At 36.3% G+C, this 27,219-nt stretch overlaps 1 protein-coding gene across 1 annotated transcript; it reads right to left on the reverse strand.

Moving 5' to 3' along the window:
- Nucleotides 1-199: 199 nt before the first annotated feature.
- On the reverse strand, nucleotides 200-12,496 carry LOC104886957 (ABC transporter B family member 20). Its single transcript, XM_010671520.4, has 11 exons — nucleotides 11,575-12,496; nucleotides 7,883-7,937; nucleotides 7,601-7,776; nucleotides 7,315-7,515; nucleotides 5,196-5,455; nucleotides 4,792-5,102; nucleotides 4,451-4,671; nucleotides 3,725-4,065; nucleotides 2,711-3,510; nucleotides 2,356-2,597; nucleotides 200-1,438 (listed from the first exon to the last, which is right to left on the reverse strand). The coding sequence occupies exons 1-11, from the start codon at nucleotides 11,962-11,964 to the stop codon at nucleotides 209-211; spliced, it is 4,227 nt and encodes a 1,408-aa protein (XP_010669822.1). The 5' UTR covers nucleotides 11,965-12,496; the 3' UTR covers nucleotides 200-208.
- Nucleotides 12,497-27,219: the final 14,723 nt, after the last annotated feature.

A 27,219-nucleotide genomic window follows, 5' to 3' on the forward strand; every position in this document is an offset into this window, starting at 1 on the left:
AAAAATTGCACCAGCCTCCGAGAGCACGTTCCAGAGGCTAATATAGAACTCCACAGAGCCTAATTAGATCCTATATTACTCTTACGGTGGCCAACAACCCACCAAGCCTCCAAATATTTTTGTGACTAAACTAATAATTAACATTTTCTTAAGAGTCAACAATATCCAGGGCTGAACGAGATAACCTCAATTGGACCAAAGTTCCAATTTAAGCTAGTCGATTGTGACGACGTCCCTTAACAAAATGGGGCTGCATTAACCGAACATACAACCCGTTCTTTGCCACCAAAGCATCATGTGCCCCTTCCTCAACTATGCGACCACCATTAAGTACAACAATGTTGTCAACATGTCTCATCATAGCAGCTCGGTGAGCTATGAGAATAGTTGTTTTATTTCCCATAATTAGTGTATCCAGGGCTTCCTGTACTACTCTACTTGATTCTGACTCAATAGCAGAGCTTGCCTCATCTAACAGCAAAATGGGTGCGTTTTTCAGCACCACCCTAGCAATAGCTATTCGCTGTTTCTGTCCAGGAGTCAAATCTACACCTCTCATACCAACATGGGTGTCATAGCCATGAGGCAAGCTACTGATAAAATGGTGGGCGTTTGCAATCCTAGCTGCCTCTTTCACTTCAGCTTCACTAGCATTATGCCTTGCATATATGATATTTTCCCTAACTGTAGTCGAGAATATTACAGGTTCCTGCTGAACAACACCTAGATGGCTCCTCAACCATCTCAAGTTAAACTGCTTCAGATCCCTCCCATCAAGGAAAACCTGACCAGCAACAGGGTCGTAAAATCTCTCTATCAGGGAGATTATAGTGCTCTTTCCAGAACCTGAAACCCCAACTACAGCAACAGTTTGACCACCACCAACTTTAAGACTGAAATTGCTCAGCACTAAAATTTCTGGACGTGTTGGATAACAAAAATCGATATTCTTAAACTCTATGCTTCCATAGACATTAGGAGGTTTGAGGGCGGTGGAATCATCTGGTTCAATTTTAGGCACACGATCGATGATTTCAAATACAGAGATGAGAGACTTCCGACGTTTAAGAATGTAAGGAGCTAAACCAAATGGCTCTACCAGAGCAAAGGTGGCAAAGGAGAATACCATGTATTCCTTGAGAGCTGTAGAGAGATCCATATATTGATTCTTGACTGATAATGCCGTGTACCACAGAAGAAGAGCATTACAGGCAAAAAGGAGAAACTGAGAAAAGCCAAAGCCAAAACCAATTGCCATCCCGTGAAGAAAACTCTTCCTGAGTATTTTTTTCAATTGCATTCTGTAGAGCTCCATCACCTTGTTCCCCGCACAAAAAGCCACGACTGTGTAGATATTTCTGACTGAATCCTCGAGGACCAATGATGCTTTTCTGTGCATTTCTTGAATTCCCCTAGAAAATCCAGCAAGCCACAATTTCTGCAGTAAAAGTTTAGAGATGATCAGATTTTGAGGATAGATCAATAATAAACTTGATGGAAGTAATAGGTTCGAACTTTGATGTGTAAGATCTAATAGAAACATTCTCTCTTATCGCGCCGAGTTGTTAAGACTTTTGAGGCACTCGGATGAATGTTATTTATAGTGGAACTTACCAAAATTGAAAGGATAACTACTGCGGAATCAAGAAAATAAAAGATATCTACTGAAGTTATAGGAAGACACGGGGGTGGGGCCGGGAGAGAGAAGCCACTGAATTTAGAATATCCTTGTCATAATGGTAGCGCTAGTTTCTCAAAGGTGTGCGCACGTGTTGGACAGTCAACTGAGCAGGCAATACGCAAAATAGCTATATAAAATTTGGCTAATACTACATAGCATTTTATCATAACCAATTTTGTACGCTTACTTGACTGTCAAGCATTTAGCTGTAATAGCAGAATTTCTTTCCTTGAATAAATAGGAATATAGTTATCAATGCAAAATAGTGTGGAACCTGATATATAATCAATAATGCAAATCCAGCATACTTGACATGAATACAAGGCCGGTTTGGCAAAGTTTGCTATTCACCACATTCAATGAAGCATTATTGCTTTTAACAACCTTTCAGTTGTTGGAATTTAGTCATCCACTATTAGCAGTTCGTCTAAATCGAATTTTGAGAAACTGTTTGGTAGTAGTAGAGGGTCTGGTAGTTATGCATTTCAAGACAACATGAAGTGACCAACAGAAAAAGAGCGGAAATATTGGATAACAAGTAATTTGGAACACCATGGAACCCTAACCCTAACTAGCCAAAATCTAAGTTGAACAAGCTTTACATCACCAAAACCTATATTCAATAGGGATGAACATTCTTTCTTGATCTATTAAGAGGGGGAAGCAAGTCAAACCTGGGCAACTGCAGAAATGGTGAGAACTGGAAGTGTTGCTAGAGCCACCAAGGCTAATCGCCATTGTAGCAACATTCCAATGAGAAGAGCAACTATTACTGCAGCACTATCTTGTATAAAGATAGAGAGGCGGTTACTAAAAGCAGCCCGAACAAATGTTGCGTCATTTGCCAACCGCATTGATAAGGTATCAGCACTATTCTCCTCATCATCAAACCATCCAACTTCATTTCGCAGCATGGCTGTAGTGCCAACGAACAAAAGGTATTACATCTAGAACAAGGCATTTGTAATTGGCAACAAGTATATGGAAATTAAGAGATTGAAAACACAGCTCAAATGAAAATCTGTATACCTGAAAACATCATCCTCCTTACACGTTCAGTCATTTTCTCCCCCATGATACCAAAGTAGAAATGTTGCAAGAAGTTGGCGACCACTGTCACAATGCCCATGCATGCTATGATCAAGCACCATTTGTCAACCTCATGCCGTAGATGGTGACCTTCAGCAAATCTGTAGTAAGTTGTTACTATTAATGCAATGACATAAGCAAGAAGAGGGTTGAAGGAACCAAAAATGGCAGCACCAATGCTCCCCAAGACTGCATAAAGCCATTCTGCAAGGCTAAGTTCAACTAGCCTCCAAAATGATGGTGGCTTACGGTTTTGTGAATCCTTCATATCTTTCACTGTTATTGGCATGTCATCAATATCACTATTAGGGCGACTAAAAGTCTGTGAATGGGAACGTTCATTTTTGGGATCAGATGTTAAAAGTGGTGAAACAGGGGATTCAGGATCTGACGCGTTAGAGGTTTGTCGTCGTGCAGCTTGAACATCAATTTTTGGTAGCTCTGGCAATCTCATTTCAAAACTGTCCTGCCTTGTAATAGATGGTTCCTTGTCTGCACCGTCTAATAAATTACCATTACCATTTTCCCTCAACTGCTCAGAAGGTGGACTTTTGACTTTTGGTGACTCTAGAGAACTGAAAGCAGCATCCGACACCCGAAAGGCGTGACCACCAGAAACTCTCTGAAGAGATGGTGATTTGGCCATTTTTGGAGAGGATGATTCTTGGAAATTGTGGCTTGCAGATAAGTCATTCTCAATTTGGAAAGTTGATCCATCTTTGTATTTCCTTACTGGCATTCTACACAAGAAAATAAAGAAAAGTAAATAATGCAGACTTTGAACTAGTTAAGAACCACAAGCTTTTGAGACGCAAACAACATAGCCTATCATCTTTGTCAATGTCTCAATGAACAACGCATATACAAACACATTGCCATTAAATATTAACAAGATAACCGTTAAAAAAGATCCACAAATAAAAGAATGTGGAGACAGTTCAAGGTCAAGCCTACCTCCTTGGAAGTTTGGCTGCCTCTTCACATTTAAGAAGTTCAGCATATAGACCATCCAAGTTTATTAATTCATCATGTGTACCCATTTCAACAAGTTGACCCTCCTCCATGACAGCAATGTAATCAGCATTTCTGATTAAACTAAGCCGTCTAGCAATTATTATCGTTGAACGTCCTAACATAAGAAGATCCAATGCCTCTTGAACAGCTTTTTCAGCTTCAAAATCAAGTCCGCCTGTGACCTCGTCAAGGAGAAGAATAGACGGATTAGAGAGCACTGCCCTTGCAATTGAGAGCTTGATCTTCTGCTCTTCTGTCAATGCCAAGCCAGCTCGACCAACCTGAAACAACCAAATTCTTATAAATTGCAGTAGCAACGAAGGTAGGTTGTAGGTAACACATAAAAAAGGGAAACAAAAAACAAATACAAATACAAAAAAAGAATTACATAGTCCCTCCAACCCATATTAATTGTCATGGTTTCTTTTTTGTGTTGTCCCAATCTATATGCCGCGTACCTATTTTAGCAATCATTCCTCTCGACTTTTTCTCTAGAGTTGGATCCTACACTAACCCACAGGCCCACCCACTCTTTCTAAAACTTAGTGCACAAATGGTTTCTAGCAATTAATTTGGCATGGAGGGAGTAACTAATATGCATATACAGAGACACACATCCAAAAACACACTACAAATCTATACAAACATTAACCTTAGCAGCTCTACCTGTGTATCATATCCTTTCTCAAGTGAACTGATAAAAGTATGTGCATGTGCTATTTTAGCAGCTTCTTCAATTTGATCTGGTGTAACAGTCCGTCCATAAGCGATATTTTCTTTGATACTCAAACTCAACAAAGCAGGTTCCTGTGTAACTAGACCAATTTGACTTCTTAGCCATTCCAGTTGGAGATTCTTTATATTCTCACCATCAAGGAGGACTTCCCCTGCACCAATAGAAGAAAAACATCAGTTTAACAGTGTAAAGGATTGCAGCTAACTCCATGAGCAATGTTGTCTGTCAAGAGAAAAGAAGAACAAAAATTTAGCAAAAGAAAAATCATTACCTAATGTAGGATCATAAAAACGCTCCATGAGAGGAATTATACTGCTTTTCCCCGACCCATTTCTTCCAACAAGTGCAACAGCCTTTTTAGCAGGAACAGTGAGGTAAAACCCACTTAAAATAGGTATCTCTGGACGAGACAGATAGCTGAAATACACATTTCGAAACTCAATGTTACCCTGAACAGAAGGTAAAGTATTCCCCTCATAATCTGTAGCAGAGGATGAACGGCTTATCATTTCAAAAAGTCTGTAAGCAGCAATACGCCCTTGCTCAAACGAATAGAAGTTTGTTGCTGCTTGATTTAGCCCACTGAAACATAGTAAAAAGGTAAATTACATGGTAATAAAAATTAAATGATGCATTAAGTTACACAAAAAATATATAGAAGACTAAGAAGCTTACAGGCCGCTCAAAATCACAGCAAAGAGTGCTGCAATTATTTCACCACCATGAGCTTTTCCATGAGTCACCAAAAATCTTCCTACCCAAAGCTGCAGCGCACAAGAGCAAATTGCCAATCCATATGTAAACCCAAGCCCCAGCCCTTGCACAAGACTTATTAATATACCATATCTGAGAGTTGCTTGAAGTGATGTTGCATAAGAATACTTGGCCAGCGTCTCATTGGTGAACGCATATAATGTTCTAATGTAAGACACAGCCTGCAAAACCATTTAGGTCATCACAACGTCAATCTACCAAAATTCCATCCAAAATAAAAAGTAAATGAAAAGCTAAACTGTGTCTTCTAGCAGATCACAATTTTTATCATGAAATAACATACAAACTGTTTCCATGTCATAAATTCATCTCACACAAGCATTACACCACCCTCAACATCCAAAGTTTATGATAAGGAAATAAGCATTTAGTCCATGTAATCTAAACATATTCTACCAAAGAGTTTATAACATAAATAAAAGACCTGTGTAATTATGATACATCATCACTTGGAAAATTCGTAATCTGGATCCTACGGCTACTACTATAGGATTGCCTTGCACACAAGAAATTTGGAAGTCCTGGCATTATATTAATAGAATTTAAAAAAATAGGAGTTTCCAGCCCGCAATTCCAAATCCCCATCCAGAACAGGAGTGAAGGTGAGAGAAAAGTATCTGCTAAGAATCAACTCAACCAACCGCTGGTATTCACTTATGCTAGGAGAAAGAAGAAGAAGAAGAAGAGTATACAGGGCAATGATGTAATCAAAGCAGCACGTTATCTCATAAACAAGGGTAAACATGTAATAGCATAGAAAGCTAGTTACAATGAAGGGTAGTATGCAAGATAGCAGGAATTCACTTTTGACAGATAGTGAGCTTAAAGGACAGAGAAAGTATCCAGAATTATAAAGAGTTCATTTAGAGCGCAGAGTCCTTATCTGCTCAAAAGATTAGGGTTGTATATATTTAATTACGATGATCCTTCAATACAACTGAGTTTGTTGACAGATTTACTGGGATTTCACCCTATTTCATGACAGTATCCAGATACAACATCGCATACTAGTGTTCTATGCACGCGATGTGTGCGTCGATTGTTTGGGTCTATTCTTAATAATTTCACCAAAATATAATTATAGAAGTGTGATTTAATTATTGTTATACAAACTGTTGTAATCTATAAAGTTTTAGAAATTGAGATAAACATTTGGATGTAAAGTTTTGTAGTCCATTTAAATTTGTAATTTTTTTATTAACTATTTTTCTCATTATGTCAAGTTACTTTGTTAATGCTTATTTAGTTTATTATTGGAATTTTTGACCCATCTTTAAATTAGAAAGGATATAATTGTACAAAATCTGAATATCCAATTAAGTATATATATTTAGCTAAGGATAAAAAAGACATTTCATTGGTGGACACCATAGCTCCCACTTGACTTATACAATAGAGATCTGTGCTTTTTGACTTTTAACTTTCAAGCACCCAATTACTACCTCTGCTATTCTTAGTTAAACCATATGGACTTTTGACACTATTCACATACTTCACCTCGACCCTTTTGTATTATCTTTACGTATGGATGAACAAAGTCACGTGGGATCTTGTTAGATTTGTCTCAATATGCCAAGTCCTTTGGGTACAGCTTAAAAACGTAAGAAGTGCATAAATAGCCTACACATCAAGATACACATTTCAACACTCTTCTCGTCACCCACTACGACCAAATAAAACCAAAGCTTACATGGATACACATCCACCGATTTTTCTAACACCCAGCTAATCCATGTTTTCCTACTAGAGAACTACCTCCTCGAAACGAAAAGCAGCCTTCTAAACAACACATGCTATAGCACAGATACCAGCTCTGTTCTGTCTACAGAGAAGAGCAAAATGCATATGGTCTACACGAAGAGTTACATACCCAGCTGTGTTCTGTCTACCGAGAAGGAAATGTACACACTTTCAATTACTCATAAACATGAACAGAGATGTATCTTCACTCGCCTATTTGATATATATATTTCTAGTTTTTACATTCATGGCTTGGTGCAATATGAGGACAAGAAATCACCTGCTCAGCTATGCTTGCTGCTTCTGCATATGCATCCTGGATATTCTCTGCGAGCCTGTGAAGAAATATATTTGAAATTCCTCCCGCAGCAACAATGAATGGCCCAGTTGCTAAAGTTATGAGGGCAATCTGCCAACAATTGATAAATCCAACAACAAGACCGCTGAAAAATGTCGCCATATTGTGGATATAATTCCCAACCTGATGCACGAAAGGGCAGATTGTTAGAAGCCATATGAAGATAACACTTGAATTCATAATGAACCTATAAACCATTGAGGTTTACCTTTTCACTCAATGCTGATTGAATAAGCAGCACATCACTCAAGACTTGACTAACTATGTCTCCATTATTCCCATATGTGTCGAAAAAACTCATATCCTGATTCAGCAAGACTTGCACATACTTGGACCTAATTACAGCAGTCTGTCGTTCTCCAGTAAGAATCCAACAGGTGACCTCTGTTAATCGGAATATGTTAGCATTGTGACTTGAATGGACATCAATGATCTAAATTGTATGTAAGATTAATCACAAAGGCACAATTGATCAAAATCATAAACTTACCAATCCACCCTGCAGCAAAAACACCTGCAGCAATATAGACAATCCTTAAAGCAAGCTGCACCAAGATACAACCCGATCAATAAAAAAAATCATACACTGTGTCATCCAAAAATGAATTCAAACAGTGTCCTACAACAATCGACTTACAACAAAATCCATCTTTAAGTCAGCTCAAGCTGATTTGCTCCGAAACAAACATTACCAAATTATGCTCATTTGGCATATAGGTTCAAGTCAAGGTAGAGATATAAAGTACAAGCCAGTCAAGTGTTCAAGATCACAAGTAACTGTCACCATAATCCCCATATAAGGCATAAGCTGATATTGCTAGTATACTCATACTTGGCAAAAAGAAAGAAGAGCAAAGAGTACCAACCCCTAAAATTTCCTATGAAAAAATCCGGGCGCAAAAGGCCATAAGAGGATATAAAGGTCGAATATAAGGAGGTTATTGATAGGTACAGAGGTGATGATTAAGGGAACTCGAAATATCAGTAAAGAAAAGCTCCCTTATGAGCTAATATCAACTAATAAACGAGTGGAGATCAAACCCATAAAATCCTAGATTAATTCGAGTTCAAGTGACTTAGATGAACTTGAACATGAACAACTAGGTTCATTTGCAGCCATAGCATGACTGAAGGAAGAGGCCATGAGAGAGAAGATATTATTCTCATTTGAGGGTCTATTTTTCTAAATGATGAGTCAGAGTGGTGAATAATTTAGAACTGATTCGTAGAGAGAAATCAAGAAACTAAAAGGCAATCAATATCCCCTCTTTGCCTTAAAGGATGTTTGGTTGCACTTTTTTACTCCCTATGTCCCTATTTTAGCTTTGCCACACTTATCAGCAAAATACTACACATTTGTGTCTGTCCCACCACAACCCACAAAATCCACCTACCCACGACACTCTCATCCCACTCCCTCTCTCCACTCATCGTCACAACCACCCACCAACCATCCATGAGGCTGAATCAAAACAAACCATAACCAAGGATTGCCACCACTCACCACAGCCAACCACAACAAGAGCCTGCAAACCACTTTCATGAAAGCAAGTACATCAATTTTGGAAGAAAGTGGTGCAAGTAAAAAGAGTGTGGTGACCTTCATAGTCACCACGATAGAGCAAACAAAGCTAAAGGTGACTTTGGATTGTCGCTATTTAAGCAATCCTACTATGGTCTTAATTCGCCATTTAGGTCTCAAATCTAGAACCTCTAACCATGGTAGTAAATCCAGATTACACAACTGCATCACAACCACATTGTTAACAGCAATGTTAGGCAACGACAGTCACGCATCATCGACATTTCCCAAGAAAGTTGTTCAACGACCACTAAAGCGATCCCAAATTCCCAACTGCACTCAAGATTTGAAACCATACCTCCAACTAAATGTGAGCACCATAGAATTACAGTTCACATCAAGTCAGGTAGCAGGGCATCATATATGTTCAGCAATGTGGGAAAAAATTTTGTTAAATGAACTGGTCAGATTTGGGATGTTATGTTATGGTTTAATTTATAAGGTCTAACTTATAAGCCTAGCCCACAAACACTAAAACATATATAACTGAAAAGGAAAGAGAATAATAAAAGCTAAATCCACCTTTTATTGAAAAAGGAAGGTTATCCCAGCTTTGCTCCCCACATTCTCTCTGACATTATTCCTTTTTTTACGTACCCAACCCTATGTTTAAATTTACTTAAATTCTTTTGCCTTTCCCTTGATTTACGAAACAAAGAAGTATCTCGTCGAAAAACAGAAGAAAACTCCAGCAATTCACTTCTGGGGCAACAAGAAGAGGCGACAGTGAGCGGCAAGAAGAAGGCAGGCTGTCTGAATCACACTGAAATTTTACTTTGGACACTTGGATATGTACCCATAACTGACAATCATACTCGTGTTGATGTTAGTCATAAAACCTATATAAAGACCCGTATGCAAATGTTTCAATCAAACTGTGCAATCATACAATTCCAACTTAGTGTCAATTCTGGTTTATTTAGTGAGGCCAAAACCTACAATAATCTTTGATCTCCCTGTTTAATAATTTTGAGAATAACCCATCTAGAAATCTAAGAGATTTAATGTGACTCAATCGCATTTCTTAGCGAATATATTTTGAATCTAAAGCTATTTGATTACTATCTTAATGAATTTGTTAAACCCCATATACCTTGATTTATTGATTCTAGGAAGCACCAATAACCAAAATAAAAAATTAAAAAGCAAGATTAAGTATCCAATTTACTTTAGGCGTTTATGCTTTTTAATTCACATGAATTCCCGTGCATAATACCCACTCAAGAATACATAAAATAGTGAGTTCATGATGAATTTAGAATTATCTTTCATATTTGCTTGGTTATTTCCTTTGGATTAATTGGGAATCTAAGGAATAGAACACGCAATGGTTTCACACGCCATCAATATGATGCTAATACAAGGTTCCTTTGGAAGCCTATGGGAGTGAAGCTTACGCTTCTCATGCTATAATTCTTACTCTTCTTGCTCTTTGAGTGGAGAGTAAGAGAGAGTTGCATGGTCTATCAGTAGGCCTGCGTCGCTCTAATCCTCTAAGCCTATCGCCTATCACTATTGAATATTGATTGAGATATGGTCCAAACTCCAAACTACAGAGCGGAAAATAGATAGATGGGTAAGAGTTGTGGTGCTAGATACGGGCAAAGGGTGGAATATAGAACCTTACGCGAGGAAACCAGAAACAGCTTAAAGTATGTAATTATCAGCAGAAACAGAATCACATAAAAGTCAGAGCTAAACACTTCGTAAGGGAGTCTATCCATTCTGTTGTTTCAGGACCTCCAAAAACAGTAAAAACAAATGGGCTCTTATCATCTATTTTAATTTGCTGGTAAACACACAAACAATTAACTCAAAGCTATGGTGCATTCTTCTTCATAAGACTATTCTATCTTAGCTTCTTGTGAGGCTCTAAAAACCTCTCATGGCTAGTAATACCTGAAAAATCATCCTCCAACATATAATGAAGAAGTACTACAACATCATAGATAAGTTCTACATTAACCCTCATGATCAACACTTTCTAAGGAAAAGGCATTCATTCGTCTAGCACCAGACAGCACAAGGAAAAGCAAACATATAAACAAAAATCTGCGAAGCAGAGAAACCATATAGACGACGCTACTATAAAAACTAAAATAATTGTTTAGGAGGAACACAGCAATCAGGCACAGTCTGATTTTTTTTATGTTTGCACTCTCATCCTTGGGCACAACTAGGCTATGGCATTAGCCTCATCATTAAACTTCAGCCTTCACAGAAGTTTAGCAGAAGCTCCACATATAATCACAGGAAAGTTCTTATGCCCAAAAAGTTCCACTATCCTACTTACACGCCTCGGACATATAAAGGCAACTTTCGAAATTACCCCATTAACAGTTCCAATACCATAATTTAGAAAATCTCAAAATCTAATAAGGGTATACTTTTCTAGGTCATCTACTAACCTCTAGCTAAAAACTCATTAAAAATTAGAAAAAATAGAAATCAAATACTTGATCATCTACTTACTACTACAACAGAAATGTGATGCTTTTTCCTAAATTTCAATCTCATGCATCATGACCTCAAAATAACAACAATAAATCAACAAAATTAATATACATAATCTTTAAGAAAAGAAGAATTAATTAACATACCTGAATGAACCTAGTATGCAAGTCCTCAGAAGAAACAGACGACGTCAAAGAAAGAAGCTGAATAATCTCAGCAAAATAATGAAGGTAAACAACAAGAGCAGTGCCATGAGCAGCAGCAGCAATGGATCCAAGCGCCATGAGAAACCAATCAAGGCGGTCGGCACAAGCAAATAAACGAGAGAAAGGAACAGCTGCCGGTGGCGGCTCGATCTCATCTTCTCCATCTTCATCCATTTCCTCATCCATCTCTGCCGCTGCCGCAGCCGCCGCTTCTGGATTCATATCCATGTACGGTGACGGCGACTCCGGCGGCTCTGATACTTCCGACACCGGCGTTAAAGGTTGTATATGTGGTGGGGACCACCCAAACAACCCCCTTGATATATTCATTCTTTTTAATTAATTAATTAAAATACAGGGTGGGATTTAACAACAACACACACTTTACTTTTTAATTAAATAAATAACTTATTGTTGTTGTTGTTGTTGTTTTAGTAAAGTGAGTGAGAGATTGAGCAGATCTTTGGAGTTGGTGTGTATTTTTTCTCTCCTGCTGTTACAGTGGAAATGGAGGGGAGGAGCGAGTTGATGACTCAGTCAAAGAAGGCGGGGAGTTGAGTGATTTGACTCGGACTAGGCGTTGTCGAAGCTTCTTCTTTATTAGTAGTATTTCTTTTCTCTTCTTTTCTTCAAAGTTGAAACAACTCTTTCCATTATTTTTTTGTTTGCTTTTTTTGAGTTTGGAATTTGGAATTTGGAATTTGGATGGAGAGAGAAAAGAAGAACGGAGGAGAGAAAGAAGAAAGAAGAAAGAAGAAAGAAGAGAGAGAGGTAGGTTAACGGCGACGGCGACGTTTTTGAAAAATAAATAAAAGGGTGGGTTTGGAGAATTGTGAAAAAAAGCGCTTTCTTCAACGGTTGATTATCAAAGGCTATTTTAGTAAACATTTTGATATGAACTACTCGTATTTAATATCCTAATGTCAACAAATAGAAAATTATAACTAGTTATTATGCCCGGGCTATGCTTCAAGTAAGAAAAAAATTTCATTTATTAATATTATAATTTAAGATGATAACACTAAATATTATTTGGTCTAGTGGTTAAGACTTTAGTATATGTTATTGAGGTTTTGAGATCAAATCCTATACAATGCAATTTCTAAATGGAGTAAAACTCCCTTAGGGAGATTGCCACGTGGCACCGTTTCTTGTTTGCGCACGCCTTTTAATATATTAGTATAGATATTCTCCAAAAATACTTTTTAGATGTTTCACTTTGTAAAAAAATTGAGGGAGAGGAATTCCAGGGGGAATTGATTAGGGTTCGAATCCCTATCCCAACAATATTTTGAGCATTTAATTTTGGGTTGATTAGCTTTGTACCCAACTTCTAAGCTGGCTTGTCTTGCTTGCTAGTAACCTAGCAAGGGTTGGTTTTCAGACCAATTATCTAACCTAATTTTTAAAAAAAACTTTGTAAAAAAATTATATTGATTAGAAACACATATTACATTAACAAAAAAACACAAATTCTGATATGTGGTCGACCCATATATTATAAGGTGAGGGGTTTTACAGCCAATAAAAGCCCACGTGACCCAAATTTTCTCTCTCCTCTTTTCCTCTTTCTTCATCCTTCTTCTAGTCCTCTTTGAATTTCTGAGTTTGAGGATGATGAATTTCTTTACCCAGATTATCTCTCTCCTCTTTTCCTCTCTCTTCCTCCTTTCTAAATCCTCCATTCCAGAACAATAATCCATAAGAAAAAAGAAAAATCACTCAACAACAACCACCACAATACTGACTCGAACAAAAACAACAACAACAAATCGCAACTAAAGTCACAACAATCAGGCTCAAAGCGACAAAATTCAACACGAAAATGCATTCACGAAGTAGTAGTTCCAAAATATTTCATCTGAAACAAAGGCTCATCCATTCATGGAACTCTAACGGTAAAAATGGCAAGAAAATCGTGAAATTCGTGCTCCTTACCTATTGGAATTGATGTTTTCTCATCCGATTTCGTGATTCTGAACTTTGAAGTGCTTTTTAGTCTTTGATTTGGTTTTGGAGTTACATCTTTTGGAGCTCTAATTTTGTGCTCATGAATTGTTTGTGAATGAAGATGTATCCCTTGGTTCATGGTTTAATTCATTGGTATTGATGTGGAGTATATTGATGACTGTAACATGTGTTGTAGAACTCTGTTGCATACTCGTTTGAGCATCGATGGACCTCTGATGCAATAAATTGATAAAGTAAAATTGACAGTATGATGATTTGATAATAAAATGGAGCTTCCTGTATGAGATTTCGTTTCAGCAATAATATGGTCCCAAGTTCCTACGTTCAATGTTGATTAATAATTAATGGAGAAGAATTGAGAATGCAAGAAGTAACCCTTTTTGTTTACATAAGTAACCTATTTTGTTTATAAGAGTAACCCCTTCTATTGTAATGCGTAACCTTAATATATTATATGAGTAAAACCATTTTATTTGCAGCAAACTCGTTTAATTTTTGGAGTACCATTGTTTAATCATATAAGTAATCTATTTAAATAATCATATGAATAACCTATTTTATCTTGTTAGTAACTTCATTTATTCATACGAGTAACCTCATTTATTCATACCAGTAACCTCATTCTTGTTCACGCAAGTAACCCCCATTTATTAATACTAGTAACTCCAATTGTCCTTAAATGTACCTCATTCTTTTATATGAGTAACCTCACTCGTTCATAAGAGTAATCTTAATTAATCATACGGCTACCCTATATAATCATACGAATAACCTAATTATTAACAAAAGTAACTCAATTACGTCTACTAGTAACCTCATTCTTTCATAAGAGTAACCTCTTTTAATAATATGATGACTCTAATTGATCATATGAGTAATTCCAATTGTTCACAAAAGTAATTTACCCCTATTTATTCATATGAGTAACCTCATTTGTCCATAAGAGTAATATTCTTTATTCATATTAGTAACCTCAATTGTTCACACAAGTAACTCATATATATTAATACGAGTAACTTCATTCATTTATAAGGAGTAACCCCATGTAATCATATGAGTAACTCCGTTTTGTTCACATAAGTAAACCATTTTGTTTATAAGAGTTACTCGTTCTATTGTTACGCGTAACCTTGAAATATTATATGAGTAACCCCAATTATTTTTTTATTGTAACCTCATTTAGTTTTTGGAATAATCTTGTTTAATTCTATGAGTAACCTTTTTAATCATATGAGTAACTTAGTTTAATCTTATGAGTAACCTCATTTATTTTATATCAATAACCTCATTTATTCATAACGATAACCCAAATGTTTACAAAAATAACCCTCATTTATAATACGAGTAACCTTATATATTTATACGAGTAACTCCAATTATTCAAATAAAAAACAACCCTCATTTATCAATACGAGTAACCTCATTTATTTATACGAGTAACCTCATTTGTTCTAAAGAGTAACCTCATTCAGTCGTACTATGATGCTATTTACTCATATGAGTAACCCCAACTATTCACAAAAGTAACCCCATTTATTCATACGAGTAACCTTAATTATTCATACGAGCAACCTCACTTAATCATACAAGTAACTCTAATTATTCACAAAAGTAACCCCATTTCTTCAAGCAATTAACCTTACTTAATTATATGACAATCCTATCAAATCATATGAGTAACCTCAATTATTCACAAAAGTAACCTCATGTATTAATACGAGTAACATCATTCATTCATAAGAGTAAATTTATTAGAATTTCATTTTATTATAAAAATAACCACATTTATATATAGGAGTGACATCCATTTATTGTTAAGCGTAACCACATACTGATACAAGTAACTTCATTTGCTCATAAGAGTAACTCCATTTATTCATAAAAGATTCTGCATAAGGGTCAACTTCAACAGGCCATATCTTACGGTACACTCAATATCTTTGGAAAATTCAAATTGGAGATGAAAATTTGGCTCGATATTTTTCCAACGTCTGGTTAACTGATAAGAAACAGGTGAGATATGACATTTTGAAAATGAGCTGGTTGGCTGCCTGGTGCTCCCGCGGCCACACACAAGACGAGCTGTTAAAAAAACGATATGATAACCAACAATCTATTTCACTATTAGAAAGTTAAAGTTTCGACATTTTGACCAAGATTTTCTTTCTTTTTTCTCATCTCTTTCTTTCATGTGACACGTTTATTATCGAAGTCTAAGCCTTTATCTCCAAAACTTATTTTTTATCGTAGTCTTCTTATAATTATTGTTGTCTTATATACGTGTCAATTTTTTTGATTTTTCTGTCTTCTTTTGATATGTATCTTTCTCTGAAAGGAAATGACATTTTTCTCATTCCATGATCTACAACAAATCAAAATGTCTTTCAATTAGCCTTGTATTATTTATAAACCTTATAAAAAACTTGTACCAAATTAAAAATTTGGAGCTCAAAGCTAGCAACAAATAAAATTATATTAAAACAACATTTTTTTAGGTAAGATGGTGATCATTGGGACATAATTTGGGGATCCCACTTTACAAAGGGCAAAAATCAAATTTCAGTCATAGGAGTGGGAGGATGGCCTACAACCAATGAGGTCAATCTTGATTTTTAACTACTAAAACAATATGTATATCGGTTAATGTACACAAATACTAAAATACTCTCACAATTTCATGATAATTAACTTCATCAACTCTATGGGGGAACTCTTGAGTAGTTAGTTTTGGGATAATATATTTATTATGTTTCCCTGAGCTAGGTGCCTCCATGGTGGTTTTGTGGAGCATTTGCTCATTTGTGACAATTATAATTTAAATATTAGCGTTGGATACACTTAACTCTAAGTTTTCTAGGGAGCACCTAAGAGTTTTTACTTTAACCTATGGTAAGAAAATTTTGTTACATTTTTATAAACCGGCCATATAAAGTTCTAAAAAATCAAAAAGAAGACTTGGATTTACAAAGCTATTGTAACAGGCTTGTTTTTAAAAGTGTTTATTTAAAAAGCTAAATATAATTATTAAGTTAATTATGTTTCGATTATTATTATTTTATTTGAATTGGAATGTGATCTTATTTGTTGAATTGCAATATTTTTGTTATATAAATACTATAGAGTCATTGTTATTAAATATATTTTTGGGTTTTAAATATCCAAAATGAGTTGTTTGGTATTTTGCGAAATAAAAGCCGAAATAGATTTCCTTGTGTAGTCTTTTGCTTTGTCGGTTGTTTTTGGAAGATAAACCCCAATATTTCCCCCTTTATTGTCGGTTAATGAAATAACCCAAACCTCATCACATTCCCTTCTCGTAGGATCTGAAATTTCAAACCCCAAAACCCCAAGGAAAACCCGAAACCCCGTAAAACCCCAACCCCGTGAAACCCAAAACCCCAGTTACTCCTCTCTCTCTCGCGCGCATCTCTTCTCTTTCAGTTCGCCGAAAAACCTCCCCTTGTTGCTTGTCGGAGCTTGCTCCCCGTTCACCGGCTTGTCGTTCGAGTCTTTCTCTCTCCTCCCTCGAGACTCTCTCTCTCGTCGCGCTTTTTGTTCGCGATTGTGCTGCTGCTCTCGACGCTGCTATTCGGTGGTGCTTCGCCACCACCGCACGTTGTCGTGCTGCTGCCGGTTGTGGTCGTGGTGCCGTCAAGGTATGTTTTTCTCTCCCCTGCTCCGTTGCTGCTGTTGGTTGCTGTTGCTATGCCGCCGTGAGAAGTGGTCGAGCGAAAAAGGGTACTTTTCCCCTTCTTATGCTGTGAGTTGTGTTGTTGATGACCATGTTCATGTTGTTGTTGTTAAATTGATGCCTGATTTTGTATTGTTGTTGTATTGTTGTTATTAGTTTCAATTCTAAGGACACTAAAGTATTAAATTGATTATTTGCAAAATAGAATGAGTTGTAGAATAGTTTGGGTATTGAAATCTAGCTGAATTAAATCAATTGTACCTTCAAATAGTTATCAGATCAGTTTCTTGTTGGTTGAATAAGGTTATTAACTAAGATCAGTTGGTACTACTAGATGGTTGTTGTGGTAGTTGTTATTATGGTAGTTTGTGCTGTGTGGTTATTGTTGTTATTGTCGGTTTTGTTGTCGTTCTGTTGTTGGACTACAACTAACGAGTCCTGTTTATAAGGTTAATGTCACATATCTTGGTTATGATTTTGCAATCCACTTAATCTTGTTTTGTATGTTTGTTTTGTTAGTGTAGTTTGATTATTATAAGCTTCGCTCTAGTTACGGCGAATAGTGAGTTATGGAAATGGATAAATCGATTAGAGATTGTCATTTAGATTTATGAAATGATTTGTATTAACTAAGTTAGTCGAATTAGTTTACTTTTCGGAAATCAATGAGAATAGTTCCCGAGTATTATTATTGTTGTGGTGTTGATGATTGTTAACTAAAGTAATTGAATAAGTTGAGTTATGTGAGTCATTGAAGTTAATAGAATTAGAAAGCTATGAGTTAGTTATGTTAGTTTAGTTAACTAAAGAAAGGAAAAGGATTAGTAAAATGTTGATAATACCAAGATTGTTAGACGTAAACTTTATTACGAGGTTTATCTACTAATATATTCGAATAAATGAGATGAAGAAATACCTTATAAACGATTTAATATAATAAAGTGACGTTGATTGATTAGAATTCACATAACTAAGTTGGTTTATGAGATCACTTAAATGAGTATAAGTTTGTAGATTACCTCCACGTAGCCTGGTCATATGGTCGTGTAATCCAACTAGAGTGGGGAAGATTGCTTTTATATGGTTATGAGTATGTTCTGTAGATTTAATCCAACTAGAGTGGGGAAGATTGCTTTATATGGTTATGAGTATGTTCTGTAGATTGATTTTGTTATTGAATCTGTTATTTGGAATTCAACAAATACTACATGAAACATATCCATTTGTTTTCATTAATCAACTTTGGATTAATGAACCTTGAGAGTGGTGTTTGAGTTAACTCTCCTTAGTTAATTCTAAGAGAGAGACCTATGGTAATTGTTGTTGGTGCTTGATAACGGTTGTTATTATTGTTGAGCTAAATGTCGAATAGTAATCATGAAGTATAAAGGGGGTAAAAACTATTTACATACAAAAGTATGAGGTAGTGCGTAAGTGGTTCAGTAACTCTCCTTAGTTAATTCTAAGAGAGAGACATAGGTATGGTAAGTGTTGCCATGACTTGATAACAAATAGTATTATCAAGATGAATATAGATTGATAAGTATGAAACGAGAAGTAGTATGAACTACCGATATGCAAAGGTATGCGTTGTATGGAATTGGCTTAGTAACTCTCGTTAGTTAATTCTAACTAAGAGACCTAGTGATATTATAGTGGATATCTCATTGACATGATTACTTACCATCAGTTGTGGCTCACAAGCTTAATGATTGGAATTGGAATTGAAAGCCATTTATGCATCGATTTGAAATATGTATTTATAAAAGTTATATGTTCAATGACTATGGTTATCTATGAGGGAAATCACTTGGTTTGGTTTGTTATTCAAAGATCGTTATTTAGGATTACTAAATTAGTGGATGAGTTATATGAATGATTTGATCGAGTTATGAACAATAATCGAAAGGAATTTGAAAGGGGAAAGTAGCCTCGTCTGAGTCGACGGATGAGGTGACATGAACAGTGCCCCATGGACTGTGAACCTTGGGGGCCCCACAGGGAAACTTGCCCATTGCTCTGTGGGGCGATAATCGGGCGTTATATCAAGTAATGTGAAACCTGTGGATGGCTGATGAAATCAGCGGAAAAATGTACTCCGGACTAGTCGCGGTTATTGGCCAAAAGTAAAGCGAATGGTTGGGTGACGACCCCCACTGTCGGAGTGTAAGCTTTGTCTCCTCCGCCGCGTTCTCTTTCCCCGGTTAAAAGGAATATTATTTCAAAGTATGAAAGTTATATCGATAGTGGATTCCCAATAAGGAATCGTATCGTGGTAAGTTGTTTCGATATCGGATTCCCGATAAGGAATCATATCAGGTAAGTAATGAATGTTTATTCAGTATATGAATATGAATATCGATATTGGTTTCCTGATAAGGAGACATATCATGGTAAATGATACTAACGTCAGATTCCCGATAAGGAATCATATCTAGTTATTGGATTCCCGATAAGGAATCGTTATGATGAAAGTTGTTATGTCATTTATTGCCTGATAAGGGTTTATGTACGACAGTATAAGGGAATGATTGATAGAGTATGAAAACATAAGTTTGGATTTCTGATAAGAAATCAATCACAGGAAGTAAAGTATATTGCTTATATCAAAGTTGGTAACCCAGATTCCCCATAAGAGATCGTGATATGTTGAAAGGTTAACTAATCAGTTTCTATATGAGATATGTATTTGTTACAAGATTGTTTGAAGTCACGTTGTTGGGTTTGCTATTATGTGGATGCCGATGTAGTAGAAAAAAGAACAATTAGATAAAGATGTATAAGTATGTTGTCAACATGAGTTGATGTGATGCATGTTATGACAATGTGATTATGTTGACTGCTGAGTCGTTTTCAAGTAAAAGCCACCAAAGCATGTGTTACTCTTGTTTACGGGTTTAGTACTCAGCTTTGCTAATGTGTGTATGTTGTTTTGTCATTTCTGTGGCCTGTCACTTGGTGGGTGGCAGTATCTTAAATGTTTCAGATTGAAGCCGTGAGTTAATCTTCTACAAGTTGAAGCTGATACGAGACGGTGTATTATCGTAGTTGTTACAAAGTGACGGCGCTTAACTTGTAATAGTTAGTTATTAAACTTTTGTTTTAATTCTTTGTATTTAAGAGTCGTTAGTGCTCCTGATTCTCTGTTGGTTGTTGCTCCGCGAAAGCGTTGAGGTTGATGAGCTTTGAGATTTGAAAATATTTTATCTATTGAAATTGTAACAGGTTCATTTTATATCTCACTTTAGCGTTATCCTATTTTCAAAGGAAACTCTGTCGGATTTTCTGTAGAAATTTATGGGAATAGAGTCTGAGAATCAGGGCGTAGTTGCAATAGTTAATCAATTTGATTAGAATTGGGAATCGAGTTCCACACTCTCCGATGTAGTTCGGTGAGTATGATGGTAATAGTTCGGGTTATCTCGACCAGAGTCTCTTTCGCTGTGCTTAATCCTCTGTAAGCTGGTCGGGGAAATTCGGGCTGTTACAGCTATAGAAGGAGGGTAAAAGTTGGATTTGGCAATTTCTCATACCAAGCTCTTGATGCTTGTTTGAGACTGTACAAAGCTTTATAAAGTTTCAATACATAGTAGGGAGATAGTTGATCACCAAAACCAGGTGGTTGTTCAGATTTACATCCCCCTTCAAATAATCATTTAAGAATGTTGTCTTCACGTCCATCTGAAATAATTTCATATTCATGTGAGCACCAAATGCAATGAGAATTCTAATAGCCTCTAATCTAGCAATAGGTGCAAAGGTCTCATCATCATCGATGCCTTCTTGTTGATTGTAGTCTTGCACCACAAACATTGTTTTATTTCGGACTATTGTAATAAGATCATCCAACTTGTTTCTGAACACCAATCTAGTACCAATGATTGACCTATCTCTTGGTCTTAGCTCAAGATGACATACATGGTTCCGTTCAAATTAATTCAATTCATCTTACATAGGCAACACCTAGTCTAGATCATTCAAGGCCATCTTATAGTCAATTGGTTCCATGATAGACTAGAAAGAAAAGAAAACACAAAAGTTTTCATAAACAGCTCTTCTTGTTTGAATTCCCTTATTGATATAACTAATGATTTGATTAGAGGGATGAGAAGATCAACATCTAAAACTCTTTGGAACCGGGTCATCTTGTCCTCTTGAATTCGTATGACTGGAACCAGCTCACACTCCAACATCATCTAAGTTAGATCTCTCATATGTGCTAGGATGCATAATAATGGGAAGCTTGCATAGTGGTTCCCCTGAGCTGTTTACCTGTTTGTTCTCCACTGGAATCATCAACATCTGGTTCCCCCTTAGATAAATCCTCGTTATTCTATTCTCGTTCTAGATCAGGTCCTCCACCATTAGCATGTGGTGAATTAATAGGTAGACTTGTCTCGTCTTTTGGATCCTAAGCGGAATCAGCTGGTTGTTTCCCTATAAGCTCCAGCATACCAATAATATCGTCTTGCTCAACCTGTGCAATCTCAGAAGACATATTAAACTCATCAAAAATCACATGAACAATTTCCTCAACACACAAGGTCCTCTTATTGAATACCTTGTCCTCTTGAAATAGTATGACTGGAACCAGCTCGCACTCCAAGATCATCTAAGTTAGATCTCTCATATGTGCTAGTATCATATTCGCGCCAATCTTTCAAGAGTAATATTCTATCTTAATATATAGTTTTACAAATATTGATTGTTGCATGACATATGAATTTTTTTAGTAATTATTGTTATTCAATCTTGCAATAGCCGTTATTGGATGCTCCTTGTCATATGTCCCTTGCTCGGGATAATTTATGTCTTTGATTTCGCTAGCTTACACAAGGAGCAAAAGTTAAAGATTAGACTGCCTATGATAGCGTAAGTTGATCGGTTGGATATATTTAAAATGAATTGAAATTATAACATACAACAATTAAAGTCTAAATCATTTGATGTTGTGTTGTGTAGTGCTTTTACGAGGTTTCAATTGAGCAGCAACACAATTCGTCGGGAGAAGCTTCTTTGGGAGCATGTTGAGGTATAATAGACTTGTTTTATTCAATTAAAAGCCTATAGTAGAGAAACGTCGATTTGCGTCGGACCTGAGACCCCTATTTGCGTCGGACATAGGTCCGCCGGCACAGGTCTCGACGTAAATGACCAAAAAGTAATCTGCGTCGTATCAGGAAACGACGCAGATATTTTAACCATTTGCGTCGCACGTAGCATACGGTGCGACGCAAATTACAAATTCGCGTCGCACAATACACTAGGTGCGTCGCTAGGGATGGCAATTGGGCGGGGCGGGTGCGGAGGATGGTACCTCCACACCCGCACCCGCATAAAATTTCAATCCCCATCCCTGCCCCACCACCCATTGCGGGGGAAAATTCCAGACCCATCCCCGCCCCACCAGGTATTTATTTATACCCATCCCCACCCCACCACCCGCATGGGTACCCACACCCGCATCGTACCCACTTCATCTTGATCCCCACCACCCTAATGGGTATCCGCACCCACTTCGTACATGCGTCATACCGACATATTTATATTTTACAAGATAAAATTTTTTATAATATAAGTATATAAGTAGAATTTTAATCATATATATATGGGGCGGGCGGTGGTGGGGCGGGGCAGGTGGGGATGGGGCGGGGATAGCATAAAATCCACACCCGCTCCACCACCCATTGCGGGTAGGATTTCAACCCCCATCCCCGCCCCATCCCCACCAAACCTAGACCCATCCCCGCCCCACTTGGGCGGGGATGGGGCGGGTCTCCTACTTGACCCGCCCCACTGCCACCCCTATGCGTCGCAGATAACTCTTAAAGTACCAACAAAAAAAGGCTAAACCATACACTTTCCATCAGCATTCATTTGCGTCGCACACACCACAGCATGCGACGCAGATGTTATTCACAATGTAAAAGAACATTAATAATATAAAATAAATTCTCTTTTTCAGCTTTATATTTTTGTTTTTTCCATATACTAAAAGAACATTAATAATATAAAGAACATTAATAATTTAAGGGCAATGTGAAGAGGCAATATCCAACATTAGAAACATGTAATTTATATTAATAATATCAAATATGTATTACAAAATTTAGAATGAGAGAAGAAAATATGTAAACTAGATCTAAACAAATTACATTGCAAATGTAGAAAATATGTAAAACTAAAATGAAAATAATCGAGGACATTTTCCGGACGAAGCACTGCCGACATTTTCCGACAAAGCACTGCCGACATTTTCCGACAAAGAAGACGAAAAGACCCAAACACAGATCTGTAAATGAAAATAAGAATTTCAGAGAATAAAAAAAATCCTAGATTAGGATAAATGCCAAAAAAAATAAATAAAAATAAGATATAAAAAGTTAAAAAACAGAAGGCCATAATTTTCAGATGAATGAACTGAATCTAGAACGTTTTAATTTTTCACATTTGAAAAAAAAAAAATGAATTTTCAAATCTGATAATTGAAACATAAAATAAGATCTAAAAAATTAAAAACGAAATAGACTACAAAATTAATAATTTCAGAGAAAAAAAAAACGAACCTGGTGGTTGGTTCTATTCGTCTTCTTCGTCAGAAATTAGATCTACAAAATGGAAGAGTTTTCAAGGAGAGAGAAGTATTCATCCATGGCGGTTTTCAGATGTATGAACTGAGTTTTCGCTCGTTCTTCAATTTTCGTTGTTCAACTTTTTTCGAGTAGAGAGAAGTATTCATTTGTTCGCTGACGAAGACGGTTAAGAGAGAGAGGGTGAGGGTGAGAGAGAGGGGGTGAGGGTGAGAGAGAGAGAGAGGGGGTGAGGGTGAGAGGGGGTGAGGGTGAGAGGGTGAGAGAGAAAGAGAGGGTGAGAGGATTTTGAGAAAGAGACGCTACTGCAACTTTTTTTAGGGTTTGACGGTTTCTAGAGGATATAAAACACGGGGTTGGGTTGGGCTTATAATCTGCGTCGCACCATGGGCTTCATGCGACGCAGATTACTTTGTTATGTGCGTCGCACCATGGGCTTCATGCGACGCACATAGATGATTTGCATCGCACGTTATTTAGATACGACGCACATAGTTAGTCTTATGCGTCGATTCATTGTTGCATGCGACGCAAATAGTATATTTGCATCATTTCCGTGTTTGTGCGACGCAAATGGGGCAACACAAATTGACCTTTTTCTACTAGTGTATGTTATTCTCATTATACGGTAAATTTCTTCGTTTTCTTAAAAACTTTTGATAAAGTGCCCACAACAACAAGGAGGCACAGAGTGCGGTTACTTTGTCATGAGATAGATTTTTGACGTACTCACTTCATATTTTGGTTTGGAGGATTTCGATGAAATAAGTTTTTGTTTACTTATAATTATTCATTTCATATTTTATATATTTAACTATTTGAGGCTAACTTTGGTGAATTATTTTCAGGTTGCTCATACCTTTACCCACGATCCTTATACGGAAGATCAAATCAATGAGGTGAAAAATAATTTGGCAAGATACTATAGTGATAATTGCATTGCGTAGGTTAGTTAATGTTAATTTTCTTTGTTTCTCTATCTTTAGACGAATATAAATTATTACAACTTGTACCAACCAACATTATCGTATGACTTGGAATTCATGATATATATATATATATATACATTTATATATATATATATATATATACATATATATATATATATATATATACATATATATATATAATATATATACATATATATATATATATATATACATATATATATATATATATATACATATATACATATATATATATATATATATATATATATATATATATATATACATATATATATATATATACATATATATGTATACATATATATGTATATATATATATGTATATATATATATATGTTGGATTCGCATGATATCTATGTCGTATTTATTTCTTATTGAACTTGGAATTTGGATGGTGGATGTTGGAGGAAAATTGTTTCTTAGAGGATGATGGATGTTGGATGAATTTTGGCTAAATGTTAAGTTGTTGGATAAATTTTGGATGATGGATGTTGGTTGTTGGATAAATTTGGATGGTGGATGTTGGTTGTTGGATAAATTTGGATGATGGATGTTGGTTGTTGGATAAATTTCGGATGATGGATTTTGGTTGTTGCAGATAATATTGTACAGATTAATTATCAATTATGGGTTTATTCAATTTACAAACGAAGCTCTGCTGAAATTTATGTAGACATATTGCTACATCCTGCTTCCTGCATGAGGAGGTTGGATGGGAAATACGTGCATAAAATATATATTTTTTAAAAAATTCAGTATATTGTTGTGGTTTCTAGGGAAAACCGCAGCAATATGCTGTATTTTATAATAAGAAATAAGCATATTGTTGCAGTTTTCCCCAAAAACCACAGCAATATTTCAATGTATTGTTGCGGTTTCCGGGAAAAACTGCAACAATATTTCAATAAACCGCAACAATATGCTTACACTACTAGAAAAATGATAATTTGTGTCATATTATTTGCGTCGTATGCATAAAGAACTGACGCAAATCACCAGGAGCAGAGGATTTGCGTCGGATTATAATCAACATCCGATGCAAATCCCCGCATCAAATAAATGGCAAGAGGATTAGCGTTGTGTGGCCCTAGACATCTGACGCACATGGGTAAAGCAGATTTGCGTCGAACGCGCCTATTGTGCGATGCAAATACTTGTATCACGCTATTTGCAACGGACATACAGGCCCATCCATCGCAAATGAGTTGGGCATATTAGAATTAAATAACCAACAAAAAAAATTCTATAGTGCGTCGAATGAGCCTTTATGTGCAATGAATTGAGAAAGATGGCTTCGACTGGAAATCCGAATCAACAACAGCAGCAACAACAACAAAGTTTCGATATGAATAAGTTTTTTAAACCCGCAAATTTAGCATCACCTCCATTACCTCAACCACCACAAAACCATATCAATTTAGGTTCGTTTTTCTCTCTCCTTGTTTTTTTTTAGTTTTCAATTTATTCAATTTGAGTTTGATGACTGATTTGGGAGAGATTTTAATGAAAAGGAAGATTATTTATTCAATTTTGTTTTATTTTATTTTGTTCCATCCCTGTTCTTAAGATCTAAATTACTTCTTTATTATTCTTCCATCTTCGTAGATGAAGGTTTAGCATCCAATTTTTCAGATTTTCCTCTTCCAAATTCTTGTTAATTTGAGTTCGAAATTATATTATTTGTTGCAGAATTTATCAATATTTTTTTATTCCATTATTGGTATGCGAATTTTTCAGAAGATACAATGTATCTCGGGGCGCATTGATTGAGAGAAAGATCGAAATCCTCGAAAGCTTAACTTCCAATGTAATTTTTTTATTTTTATTTTTAGGTTATGGAACATTTTTACTCTTGTTGATTTTTTTTCCTGTAATTTATGTATTTTTTTGTAATTAGGGTGGGTAAAATAACCAACTTCTACTGTATAAATTCATTCTCTTTTGCTTTTTATTTGCTGAATTTCATTATTTTCGTTTTTATTGTTGTGGGTTGTGCTAGTCTAATGGTTCATGAAATATTTTTTTTAACGAAATGCAGTGATTTGCATCGGATGTGGTGACATGTCCGTTGCAAATCACTTTTTATTATGAAAAACAAGGGGCAATGCCTGGGCAGCATGAGGTGTGACATCTGCGTGGCATGGGTCCCAACCTCCGACACATATGGTTTAATCTTGACCCTGATGGAATGGTGGCATGTGCGTCGAACATCCTTAAACATCCGACGCAAATGGTCTATTAGTTGCGTCGCATCCTAGTCCGACGCATATCTACTTGGGTTATTTGCGTCGAGGCTTGTGGTGTCAGACGCAGATCCGACGCAAATGATGGTCTGGGATCTGACACAAATCATGGTTTTCGTACT

This window comes from Beta vulgaris, chromosome 2, assembly GCF_026745355.1.
Source record: "Beta vulgaris subsp. vulgaris cultivar EL10 chromosome 2, EL10.2, whole genome shotgun sequence".
NCBI lineage: Eukaryota > Viridiplantae > Streptophyta > Magnoliopsida > Caryophyllales > Amaranthaceae > Beta > Beta vulgaris.